The sequence below is a fragment of the Haliotis asinina genome, chromosome 15 (assembly GCF_037392515.1).
Source record: "Haliotis asinina isolate JCU_RB_2024 chromosome 15, JCU_Hal_asi_v2, whole genome shotgun sequence".
In the NCBI taxonomy this organism is placed as follows: domain Eukaryota; kingdom Metazoa; phylum Mollusca; class Gastropoda; order Lepetellida; family Haliotidae; genus Haliotis; species Haliotis asinina.
Genome location: NC_090294.1, coordinates 31,710,681 through 31,725,018, shown reverse-complemented (window position 1 = coordinate 31,725,018; position 14,338 = coordinate 31,710,681). Strand labels below are relative to the sequence as shown.

Here is a 14,338-nt window from a genome sequence, read left to right as displayed (position 1 = left end):
ACAATGACATTCATCTAGTGTATGTAGCATCATTTCACGTTATCACCACACGCAAACACAATGCATGAGGAGTACATGCTCAATGTGGGAGCCTCCTACACATGCATGGGGTGTCTTTGTGAATCTTGACCTTTTTCAGACATAAATCACCATTGACCATTTTTTTACAATAATTTTCTTGCATCTGTGCATGGTCAGGGTTTTCAGGGTCAAATCACACACTATTGACTGTGGTGACGCATTCTCAAAACATCCATTATTATTGTATCAACATTTATTTAATCCCATATATGTGTATCTCCCAATTTTGACACTTGTACATTGCAAGTTCAGTTCCCCTACTATTTTTTAAGAATATAGTTGAAATATTTTATGAGATTCAGGTGACACACAAGCATGTGTGCCTACACAGCAGTCATCTTTGTCGGCCATGTTTTATACCTGTTGCTGCTAAATGTAATGTGTGTACCACTTGAGATGTCATAACATGTTATACCTGTTTATTGTACATTTTTTCAATGAATATCACAGTATATATAAGGTTGTGCTGTAGGGTATATGTATATTATGTAGGTTTGATTTATAGAATTGGTTACTTAGTGGTGTTATGTTATTTATAGAAGGGACATGCTGTGAGGATCACTTAAGGTAGACGACATACCATCATCTAAGGACCATATATCTGGTGTGTATTTTATCCTTTTAATCTGTTTGTATTTCATATTATTATTGCTGCTAATATGTGTGGAAATGTATGCATTTCCTGTCATGATTATAATTGTAATACTTTAAGACTGCAATTAATCAAAATTTTGTTTGTGAACTGCATGTGTTTATTAACTATGTCTACCTGGAATTTATGCAGTTCTTGTAATTTGTATTAGTACACTGTGATTGTGTAATCTACTATATGAGTACATATGTGTAATGATTGTTTTGTTGCTTATATTTATCATCATGTTACAGGGTGGAAATCGAGACGCACGCACGCACGCACGCACGCACGCACGCACGCACGCACGCACGCACGCACGCACGCACGCACGCACGCACGCACGCACGCACGCACGCACGCACGCACGCACGCACGCACGCACGCACGCACGCACGCACGCACGCACGCACAAAATTCATGGGAAGCATATATAAATTGTGGCACAGGTCACAGCTCACACCCAAGCAGGCGATGGTTGTTACTGAATACAGAACCACACCTAATCCTGATACATGTTTACAGTTAATTGATACATACGTCAATTAACTGTGTCGGCAAAACTGTGAAACATTGAACTCAAGATCTATGTGTCGAACACGATGCTGAAAGTAGAATAAAACAGCTATTCATCTAAGTGTTGATGTGACAAATACCAATAAAGCTACCAAAGCTACCCAATTCCAACCTTGTTTGTGAATTCATTGGATTGAGCTTTTCACAAATACAAAATGTTTCCTCACAGCAAACATGTGCCGCAAAGCAAGCATTTTGTTGACAGTCTCACCAGCAAATCAAATTGCCTGTTTCTACCATGTGTTGTATTTTCAGGAGTATTCGTGGTTTTAATAACATACTACATTAAGAAATGCTTAAGAAATTAGCAAATGCTTGCATATGTAATCAAATATAGGTCTAAATAATATCTGTATCTATGCTATAACTGTTATTATGCTGCAAGCCACTACCTGTAAAAGAAGAAAAATGACTGTTCCATTGGCAAGCTATAGACTTGACTTCCTGTATTATGACTGTGATAGCAAGCCTACCTGGAGGTATTTACAAATCATGCATGTACATCAATTGTTCATGTTATTCTTGAAGATGGTATACAAAGTTTTCGATTGGAATTTTTTAATTCATAATCAAAGTGTGATTGTCAAAAAATCAATTAAACCGATTGTTTGATCAATTGGTGCACCACTATTGGCAGCCAAAAAAGGAGAGAAATAAGTACAGCATGTATAAAGAATGCTGCTAAATCTAAAAAAACCCACTAAATTAAGTAGAATCTGAGTGTTTGCATGTGAAAACATTCACAATCTGATGAGACGTAGAACTCCACAGTTGCTTGAAATTAGTATTGTCACACACTAGCAACAGGTGAAACAAGGCTTGATAGGAAAGTGTATCTATTAATTGAGAACTTGACCTGTAAGTACCCAAGCTAGTGTCAGGCACAGCTCCTCTATAATTGCTACTGATTTCAGTATAGTTAATGGCTTCTGTAATCCAATTTCATCAATTTAATGATCTTCCCTTAAAGAAATAACAAAATCTTTATCTGACAGATCTGTGCATGTGTACAGATAACAAAAACACATTCTATCTTGTTTGTGTACTGTGTGGTGAACATGATGGACAGTTTGACAGCTCTATTTCCTCAACAGCACTACCAAAGGTTTGTCCTAATAAAGGGCGCTAGTACACTACTGACATGACAAGAAGACAGAAGATGGATACTCATTATCATCAATAGTTCTGCATGGAAGCTTGTTTCATCTATCTGACTGAGATACCAATTGCTGTAATCATACATGCACATATTCCGCACTGACATTCTTTATGCATAAGTGTACTATCTGGGTACATATGTGTCTGTATTCCCCACTGACACTATCTAGACATGTCTGTATTCTTGTGCCTATATCATTGTGTATTATTCCCATACTGACACTGTCTATCCATGTGTAAATATTTTCACACTGACACTGTCTATCCATGTGTATATGTTTTTCCACTGACACTGTCTATACATGTGTCTGTATTCCACACTGACACTGTCTAGACATGGGTCTGTATTTCACACTGTAACTGTCCAGACATGTGTCTGTATTCACCACTGTCACTGTCTAGACATGTCTGTATTTCATACTGACAGTCCAAACACGCGTCTGTATTCCATACCCAAACTGTCCAGACATCTGTCAGTATTCCACACCCAAACTGTCCAGACATGTGTCTGTATTCCATACCCAAACTGTCCTGAAATGTCTTTTTTCCATACTGATACTCTCTATATATGTCTCTATTACCCACTAACACTGTGTAGACATGTGTCTGTGTTCCACACTGTCAATGGCATCACTAGTACATACGTGTATATATTTCCCCACTGACTGTGTTTGTCCAGTTCCTGGATACAAGTTCGTATCTTGCCTCCCTGGCCACCCCCTGCCAGCACAGCAGCATCATATGCATCATCCCAGTATAGCTCTATTGTGTGGTGTGTCACCTTCCCCACGACTGGCGGTGCAGGCTTAGACAAAACTGAAACAGAGAGCAAATCTGGGCAATCCATAAAGTATATGTACATATTTAAAGAAATACAAATGTCTTCATGTCAAAGAGTATGGGTGTTCAATTACCAGCTTTCTATAATCCACAGTTCTATTAAAGTAGTAAATGACATGGTCTGGGGTCATCACAAGCATTTCTATATACCTCTGTCAACTGATTCTGTTTGCCAGACATACAGAGTGATGACAATGTATAGGTGGACAAAGTGATGGGTGTGGTGTAAATATGACCATCAGCAAATATGGCTGTAAACAAACAGGAAAGGCATAAGGATATGAAACAACAATATTAACTTATGAAATGACTTAATCAATAAAGGGATACGGGTCAAAATAAGGGTTTCGCAACACTCACAGAGGACTTGATATATGCATCCTCTGGGATGTGTTGTGTGCCTCTGCCGTTGGCATGTAGGAGGGTTTTGATGGTCTTGTTGCTGAAGGTGACATCTAAGTTGGCTTTGTTTTTTACTTGTCAGGAGATCTGATGGCTGACAGTGCTTAGGTAGGGAATGGTACATTCTGTACTCAACATTCAAAAGCAGCTTCTGACCTACCATTTGACAATATATGACACTAGAATACCTTTGCTAAAAATTCAAGAAGGATTGTTTTCAGTTTGGTTTCAAGTAATGTCCTCTCCTCTCATTAACTTTCCATATTTGTAGAATCAGAGAAACCTTTACTTGACAAGAAGATAAAATAGAACTTAACACAGACCGCCACCATATATAGCTGGAATGTTGCTAAGTGCATCGTAAAACTAAACTCACTCTCACTAGAGATGGGCATTGGTTGAAATCTCACAATTGATGATTAATTCATTACCAATGAGCAAACATGAAAACAAACTTTTTCGTATCAATTAGATTTTCCTAGTCAGTTTGTTATTGCAGATTAGTCTAATGCGGTTCTGATGTTTTTTGTTTTATTTTGAAAATGTGCCAAATGAACTTGCAAATTTCACCTTCAATGTAAAATGATGCACCTTGCTACGTCTAATACATCATGAACGTATACTTCCTGAAGTCTTCAAGAAATATTCAGTCATGACTTAACAGCAAATGAAGTAAATTTTCTAAAAGTCAAACAGGTCCTGACAGCTTCCAAGACATGTTCCATCGTCAAGAGGTTCAAACAATAGCTCAAAAATCGTTTGTGTTTGATTATGAGAAAATGTGATCGATTGCTTGGTCATTTGTTCACTGTGACCAATGTTCCATTATTTCAATTAACCAGAGCACTACTAGTTAAAATTTGGGCTTATTTCCTATAGATGTGGAAAGAGTTTTATCATTTCCCTCAAAATTGTACAAAATACCAACTTTGACCAAGCAAAGCCTCACTCAGCTAGGCATTGTAAGAACTTGGTGAACTGGAAATATTGATGCCTCTCGCATCATCTTAAACTATACACTTAATGACCTGTTGAATGCATATAAGTTTTTAGCTGATAAAACCCACAGTCAGCAGGTCTCAGCAATTTCTATCAAAGATGTCTAATCACAAAAACATAATTTAGATCCATCCCAAATCAAAAACAAAACTCAAGTTGTCTGCTAGACATCAATAAACACCATGGTATTGGGATCAAAGTAACTGATTGTCTTCTCCAACATCTACATGAAACTTCTCGTTTACCAAGTCATTAATTTTCTCTGCCAACCAGCAATCTTATTAATCGCCCCATACATCACTATGTTTCAGGCTTCATCCCACAACAATGTTAATATCTGTTCCCCTATGCCTTTTTAATGTCCCCATAGATCAGCCTGTTGATGGTACAAATTTAAGCCAGCTTATTACTCCCTTTCCAGTTCTTGTTCAAATATGTGTGCAACAATATTACATTCTGGGGCAATATTATTGCCCATATCTTATATATTTCCATCTAATGAGGATACTGGGTCATTCCTTAAAGTGCCAGAGAAATATCAAAATCAGCTTCAGTGTAACATGTTATATTGGGTATTGCACTTTCTCAGTAAAGTATAGATTCTAGTAGTTTTGAGTCCCATCTGACATCCACTGAGTAGAGTCAGACACCTAATCATCAGCACACAAAGTCAGCTGCCTAAGGATTAAACAACAGAATGTAAATGTCTTCTATGATATATCAGATATCTGGCTGTATTGGAACATGTGAACACCATTTTGTTTGGGGAAATTATGCCTACAAGCATTTATGTCATAGAAATCTTCTGATATAATAGCAGAAATACTCAAATGACAATAATGGCAATATACTGTTACATGGTACAGAGATGGGAGTAAACTACATGAAGTCATCACAAGGTCTTTTCAAATCAGTCATACGAGGAAAAGCTTTCTGGAAACCACTGACCCATGTACTGGTATATACCAGTAAGCAGTGTAGGGAACACAACATGAATCCAGCCCATTCCTAGATCAATTCAGCTTATCTCAAGGTGAACAGGCTATTACTTTTTGCTGCTCAGGTCCAGTCACTTCCCAATTCTGCCAAATGTGATTCTTAAAGTAAATGCAACCAAAAAATCGAACATAATTAAAACACACTTATCACTTATTCATGATACATAAAATGCACTGCTGATCAAGAAAAAACATATAAACAAAATTACATGCATATAACTGCAAATCAAAAGTGCTTGAGTTTACTTCCCTTGAAACAAAGCAGCTGTGGTACCAAACCCAGTCAGAGCCAATGTACACTCAAGTGTACGGATGCCTTTTCATTGGCCATTGGTTCATTTGCTGATACACTTAGCCGGCTCTTTGTTTATGACTTGAAAGCATGATAGGTGTTGTGCATTGCATATTGTCATTAGCAGACAAGCAGGCAGACATATAGGTGTCAATAAATCAGACATTGAGTTTTCTTTAGTGACAGAGTCTGTTCAACATGTTTTTTTTTTATGTAACAAGTAGATTATTTACTTGTTCGTGTACACAACCAAGTTTGGACTACTGCTCACAACCTCATACTCTGGGCAGGTATACTGTTTCAAGCTCTGTGAACCTATTCACTGCGCATGCGTTATGAGCACAGTGCAACATCGCTGTTGAAACCCCAGCACTGGGGGAAAATTAGTGAATTGTTTGAACTCCAATTTTGCAGGCTTTTTCACATCACATTTTTTTTCAGCTGAACTGAATTGAACTGATTGAACTGGCATTTTTGATGATCTGTTTCAAAAAGCGCATACCGAAAGGTATCAGAATCTGCAAAGTTGTGTTTACATTACATGTGAGCTGTAACAATGCAGGCAGTGCTTCTCGTCTATTTGTAGAAGGGGCAAAGTTACCTGAATTGATGATCTGCTTGACCAGCCTCACTGTGTCAGGACCACCTGACCTCTAACTTATGTATGATACACTCAAATCTTGATGAGTGGAATGCCAGCATCTCAAATATTATTCATAACTCGAAGTACCTGTCGGTCCTGACCATTTATCCTACCAGCATTGACATACATACGTCTCGAATACATCCCCAGCGATTCGGGATTTGACTGTATTTTAATTTGTGGAACTTAATAACAAAATAATACTGCAGTGAGCAACAATACTGGGCTCCACTGATACTCTTTCTTACTGCGTTATCTAGGTTCCTTACTCCATTTGAACTTCATTCATAACAATGTTTTGAGTTCTTCCAGTTTGAATTTTGTCACATGTATAACTGTATCTCACTTTACAGTGAAGCTCAAAGCATAAAAAAGCTACAATGTTAATGCTAATTCCAGTTATGACTTTTACTTACTTCTATTCACGTAAAATAATAATGGACGTCATACGTTAATAAAATTATTAATGGAAAAATACTGACCACCATTTCTGACCACAATGATTTTTGTCTTCTTTAAATTTACTTTCATACCTGTCTGATCACAAAACCTTTCACAAGTGTCAATCTTCCTCTAAAGCTGCACACTAGCATCAGCAACACCTGACATATCATCAGCAAACATGAGAGAACAAAGACTGCTAATGGAAGATGAAACTGTAATACCCTGGCAACCATCCCTCTCTAAAAGATAACATAACTTATTGATAAAGATAATAAATATCTGTGGACTCAATACACAACCTTGATGGGTACCAATATTCCAAAAGAAACTACCTGATAAGCTTCCAGATGTCCTAACAGAAGCAGATAAAGAACTGTACATTGATTTTAACCACTAAAGAAATTTACCACTTATATCAACATCTGCCAGTGATGTTTTCAGTACATCATGCCTTAAGTATCAGAGGCTTTGGTAAAAACCACAAGCAAACAATAGAATCTACCTCTGTTTCTACTAATGTATTTTAGAACTAAAACCTACAACAAAAATATATAATCGTTTGTGAAATAATCAGCTCTAAACCCAGCTTGCAATTCATTAATACTACTATGATCTTCACACCAACACTGAAGGCAATGATTTTGAAATAGACAAAAAAAACCTTACAAGTGGAATCTATAAGAGAAATTCCTCTGAAATTATCTGTAATACCCCTACAACCCGACTTATACATAGGACAAATGATACACCCCAACAAGCAGGAAAATTACCCGAGTCAAGAATATCAATAAAAAGATGATTAAGATATTGCACAATAAGATGCCTGGAAGCCTTTAAGAAGTTAGCGGCAATACCATCTGTCCCTGGTAACTTACTGTTTGGAGCATGAACTAAATGGTGCAGAACTTCATCCTTAGTAGTAAGATCATCAAGCCCCTCTGTTCGCTGACTTCATCTTCATATATGCTGTAAGAACTGCACTGACCTCCACCAAGTAGAAACATGACACTGCTGATTTGTAACTGACAGAAATACTACTAGCGTAGCGCCTTTTTCAGAATCTTCCAAACTAACTTTACTAGCAGTCGTTACTAGCAACAACCAACTTCTCCAGGTGGGTCTTATGCACCATTGAATTATATATGGTAAGCATAAATGCCCTGCTTTCTAAATATATAAAGTAGTCTACGTACCTCAAAATACTGCAAATTCAAATAGCTTTGGCCAAGTGTATCACATAAAAACAATCTTAACAGCCATTGTTTACCTGAGGCACTTCACATATAGACTGACTATTTCTTGTAATACTATTACATGTATTGTTACCATCATATACTGAATCAAAATTGACATATACCGTATATCTTAGAACAACAAATATGTGTAATACACTAGGGTTGTTACAACTCACACACGTTTCTAGTGAAATGAACTGTAATAAAATATTTTGTACTTGAATTTGTCTGTTATATATCAAAGTGAGATATGCAGAATTAAAACAATTTTTGAGAAGTTACTTCACACTGATCCAGTCATGCATAAGAGAATATCTAAATATTTGAGTGATATCCTCTAATGATTTTAAAATGATCTAACATTGTATTTGGCAGTGTTCAGAAAACTGTAATGTAAGAGAATAACACAGTCCCAGCCTAACATCACTTGATACAAAACTAGAGCAACGAAAAAAACTTTGAAATGTTGCTGCTTGATTTACTTGACTATACTTTCATATCTGCTTCTACATAATATAACTTCTACACTATTCTTATTAAACATTACACCAAAGACCCAGACTTGGCCCTCCACATGGTACAATGCGTGACGCCCATTTCTGGTGTCCATTGCCATGATATTGCTGGGATATTGGAACAAGCGGAGAAAACCCATATACACTAACTCACTTAGTACTTAACATTACAGCATAGGTGTCCGACTCTGATATAATTGTAAGCATGTTCTATATGTATAGATAAGAATCATTACAGATATGTTAAATCACCATTTATAGATTTTGTAACTGAACTGCCACTGTTTCATTACTAAGGTTTGTGGAACAGGCACTCTAGCTGATGGTCAGGCCAGGTCAACTGCCAGCAATACTGCATGATGGGACATTGTTCATGATATCATCCAGTGGTCTGAGTCTGTCCAAGGCTTATATACAGACTTCTGTTATCTTGCTAGAATATTGCTGACAGGTTTGCTTAACATCATACAAATGCCATACAACCATCTCTACACACTAATTCCTATATTAATGTGCTAATTATGTATGTGCCTTGCCAATATTGTATGATGTAATCTAATATTAACAACCGGCTTAAAAATATGCTGAAATTTCCTTTCACAATATTTACGTCAATATTTTTAATTTTTTAATCAAAAACATTAACATTTCTCACCAATGTGCAATAATGTCCCTATTAGTTATGGTGTTTACAGACTACTTTCTACACATATAACATCGAATCTCAACTATTTTCAAAAGCAAAAACCTCAACGTAAAACATTACCTATCTCACAATATAACATTCTAGATCCACCTAAGTTAATAATTGGGCCTGGGCGACTTTTACAAACTGACGCCTGAGCAGTTGACTCAGGTTTCAGTTGGAGACATACAGTCATGTAGGTCTAATGTAAACAAATGACAACTGTCATTTACCTGAGGCATCCCTTGCATCTTTAGATTGATACATAGCTGGTATCCCTGGAACTGTGCACTAAACATACAGTGCTCTACCACTTTACAGTCACCGGTTGACTGAGCACCACTATTTCCGTCCCGAAGCTGTCAGCACACAACTTGTACGGTATTTTTAGTTGGCCATGAATATTCTATAGTTTGTTTCATTTTTCTCCGCAGGCCGACGCCTCACCTTCGTTATTTCCTTAACGGGGATTGGATGTTGCATAGAAAAAGGTGGGAGATGATGGTGACTTTCATGGAGAAGCATGTACATTGTGAATGACACCTCCCATGTCCCAAATCAATTACCCTTCCCTTGCCCCCATACCGCAAATTTACAATGAGTGAATGAATGTATAGTAAGAATTAAGTGCAAGAATTATGTGAATGAATGAAAGAAATATAGAAAAAGAATATAAGAAAGAAGTACATATGTGAATGAACGAAAGAATAAATGATACACCGCGGCCTTCCTTCCCAAAACATGTTTAAGAGCGCAAAAGTATCACGAGAACACTTGTTAACATCAGCTTCCTTTTAAAAAATCTACTTTAAGACATTTTTGTTTACATTAATAATTCAGATATTTTATTGCATGCGGGGAATGGAATGGGCGTTAACAAAACGTTAACTGACACTGTCACACTGCCCTCAAAAATAAAGTGTAAAACTGTCACAGAGCGTTCCAGTTTTGTAAAAGTTTTGTAATAAGATCGAACAAGAAAGAGAGAAGTTACAGAACTATAACCCTCAAGCATCAATGGGGAATCAGATCAGATCGGCAACACATCATAGTTTTCACACACCTCAAATACACTCTAACATTTTGTTTTAGATTATGAAACTATCACTATTGCTCGCAAACATATTTCACCTGGTAGAATACCCCCTTCATATGAATTAAAGGTGTATGTGAAAGATGTTTTTCGGGAAGTAACTTGGAATAACAACGTATAGCATTTTAGTGGCAGGTCAGAACAGACCGGCGATATGTCATATCATTTACACGCCTCAAATACACCCTTACATTCTTTTTTAGATTATGAAACTATCATTATTACTTGCAAACACATTTCACCTGATAGTATATTCCCCTCATGTGAATTGCAGATGTAAGTGAAAGATGTTTTGGAGAAATAACTAGAAACACTCAAACAATGGCGTGTAGCATTTGGCTTGCAGTGAATTCGTATATCAGACAGTGCCCCGTTTCACAAAACTCTCGTAAGCCTAAGATCTCGTAAGTTTTCTCGTAGCCATTGTACCTGCTATACTGTAACACAGGAGCTACGGATGCTACGAGAAAACTTACGAGATCTTAGGCTTACGAGAGTTTTGTGAAACGGGGCACTGGTTCGTAGACGTAAAAATCCGGTGGATTCATAGACGAATTGAACGGTGGATTCGTAGACGTTAGTAAATGATGTTAGTAAATGATGTTAGTAAATGATGTTAGTAAATGATGTTAGTAAATGTTAGTTTGGCATTGTTATTAATTCTGACATTAGTGCAAACGAAAAGTGTTTGAGTTTGGTGAAATAACACAATATGTTAGGTAAGTATGATTGGTGTTTAGAAAAAAACAACAAACGTGATGAGCGGCGTGCAAATAATATACATTATAATAGCCCAGAAGTAGCAATGGAGAAGAAGGATAGAGCGCGTTGGTCACCGACAAATAATTAACAACACATTTGAATATGCACACACCATTTCACAATCAAAATAATTCACTACTTCGTATTCCCACAGAATTTATCAACATTCAACGGCACAAGCCCAGAAGTAGCACTGGAGAAGGTCAAAAACGCAATCAAAACAACTCACTAGTTCCTAATTAACATTCACAACAACTAAATGCAACCGAATGGCTTCGATGAGTAAACAGTGAAAACTGTTTAACTACATGTATTTCATGTTTGGCGGATCAGAACACATCCACGATATGTCATATTTTTCACACACCTAAATTACACCCTTACAATTTTTAAGTCATAAAACTGTCAGTATTACTTTCAAATACCTTTCAACTAACAAAATCAAAACGAATATGTGAAGGAAGTTTTTATCAGCACAATTTAGTCTATCTTCGCGATGAATCGAAAAAAGAAGCCAGTGAGCTACAACCTACGGACTTGAAACTTTACTACAAATCTGCTGTCCTAATACGGACACTAATACCAATTATTTGACTTAAACTAAAGTGACAAAATAGTTAACCTATCTTCTACATGTAGGATTTCAGTTGTTACAACACTCAGCGAACTTAATCAGCTGTTGAATATAAACCGAGCTCAATCTTAAATACGACGCTGCCACCATATTGGCCACACGTTGGCTTTTCGAGGAGTTTCTCCTCCCCCTCTATATAGGCTCCCTGGTTTAAGGCTTTACCTAATCGGTAGACTAACTACTACAGTACAGTCACTGAAATGAACATATTTTACAGATGAAAAATGTTCATATGAAAAAAAATATATAAAATGAGCACGAGCCCAAAATCTTGACGTTCGAAATATTTTAGACGTGCGTGGGCTTTCTTGGATACATTTCCTCCAGGGACTGCATGACAGACTGCCATATCGGGTTACTATATTGCATAAATGCGTCCACGTAAACACAAGCTCAAAATAGAAATGACTTTGAATATACTCTCCAGCACACATTAACATGTCTGTGTTTAATGTTATCATGTCCGTTGTGCAGTCTATTAACTGGACAGCCATGTTTCATGTATCTCAACTAGGGTTGGGACTTCACGTATTTCTAATAGATTATACACGTTAATATCGAGGCGACTATACAGGTACAATTTAATAATGGCACTTGGTGATCGTACGACATAGCTGCATATCGATGAGGATCGAATCAGTTGCTATCATCACATGTCTTGTGACCGGAACGTGTCACGTGACTCCAACTGTTGGCTGTTGGTCTGCTTGGTCCAGGCATGAATGCAGTTTCAGAACTTAACTGAATATCACATGGCACATGTTACCTTGTCGTGTATTCACACGAGTTTTAGACTTTGGGGCGCTAGCTAATGGATACTGGTTTCCTCCTTTGCAGTTGTTTGTAGACCACACTGTTACGAGTGATTAACACTTGTATGGTGAGGTGCCATTTTCCCATGAGTTTACAGTTTACACCTCTTGGCACCAACGATATCAAACAACCCTGATCATTTATCAGCATTAACCATGTATCAGAAATATAGCTGATCATTAATAAGAAATAAGAGTAAACAACAGCATCAACATAACATAAAGAACGTGCGTAGTTCTGGAAGCTACTTGCGAGTATACGAGTAGAAGGTTTAGCAGCAAGTGACTATAGATCGTACAGCATATATACATCATTCAACATACGGTATATTGGTTTGTGGGACGTGCAAATAGGAACATGTCCAGGAGGTGCCTAGTATGTTTAGTGATACAAAACATGACTGTATACATGTATAATTACCATAAGGTTCGGGTGAATTATCAACTTCGATAAGAGTAAATGTCTTCCTGCTCTTCCATACTCTAGCCGTTTTAGAGGCTAGTGCCAGAGTCTGCCATGGCGACCGTTTGCGGGCCGAATTACATCCATATTGTGACAGAAGATCCATTGTTTCTTCTACTTCTACGATGTATCGCTTTGATACGACGTCCCTGGACACCAAATAACGAAGCAAAGTTAGCGTGTGTGAGTATGTCACATTCCTAGTGCTACTAACGTCCAGACAACAGTATACCCCGGTCTGACTAATCACTAATCTCATATACAAGCTCGCTGTTTGATACAAGGGTGGACCAACCAAAGTACGATAATCTGGAGATCAGGAATGAATATATGACTAACTAACCGCAACGATAGGCAGGTCTTGCTTTGTCGCGTCTCATTACTAGCCCTGGAGCTGTCATGAAACAATATAGGTGCATGGGGTACTCTAAAACTGAACATGGAGATGTGTTTGTTAACGGGTTGTTATGTCTACTCATATTCATTATCATTTTCCCAATTTCATATATTCTTGTTTTAAACACTAACAGCATCTGCCACGAAACGGTGCACTTTTTAAAAACTTGATACAAGTTCTGTCACCAAAGATAGAGACTAGACTCCTAAAACATGCACTATATATTTCACGAGTTTAACGAGATAGATATACAAATATATTTACTGATGACATTCAACAGCCATTTCCATGTACGTACTGGCCATTTATACACAATGGTTATACAGTTCACGTGGGTTCCACGGTCCAGTACCGGGAATTCCTGTGTTTGAGCCCCGGGCTTAAATAAGGAAAATCACTGTTCTAGTGATGAAATATTTTAACCATATCAAACCCCAGGGCTTAAATTCGAAAATGCACATTATGTTGATGAAAATGAAAATGAAAAGAATCGGGATTTTTCAAAACTTAATCAGGAAATTGGTCTATGAATTAAAAACTGAAAATTATGAAAATATTTACTCGTGTAAGTAAATGTGAACGTGAATGATAAACTTAACAGTCCAATCATAATGCAAAATACAAACTATTATGAGAGGACTGACTGACATCTAAGACAATGTCTAGTCTCCACAGAGT

The 14,338-nt window shown here is 37.2% G+C and overlaps 1 protein-coding gene across 1 annotated transcript in view; it reads right to left on the bottom strand.

The window, feature by feature from the left end:
- The window catches only part of LOC137265869 (fibronectin type 3 and ankyrin repeat domains protein 1-like), an 82,497-nt gene extending 72,595 nt beyond the window's left edge, over nt 1-9,902 (bottom strand). The window contains exons 1-2 of the mRNA XM_067801330.1: nt 9,733-9,902; nt 3,091-3,262 (exon numbers count right to left, since the gene is read on the bottom strand). Of these exons, the coding sequence (XP_067657431.1) occupies nt 3,091-3,262; nt 9,733-9,766 (206 nt within the window). The 5' untranslated portion in view covers nt 9,767-9,902. The remainder of the gene's footprint in view (nt 1-3,090; nt 3,263-9,732) is intronic.
- Nucleotides 9,903-14,338: the final 4,436 nt, after the last annotated feature.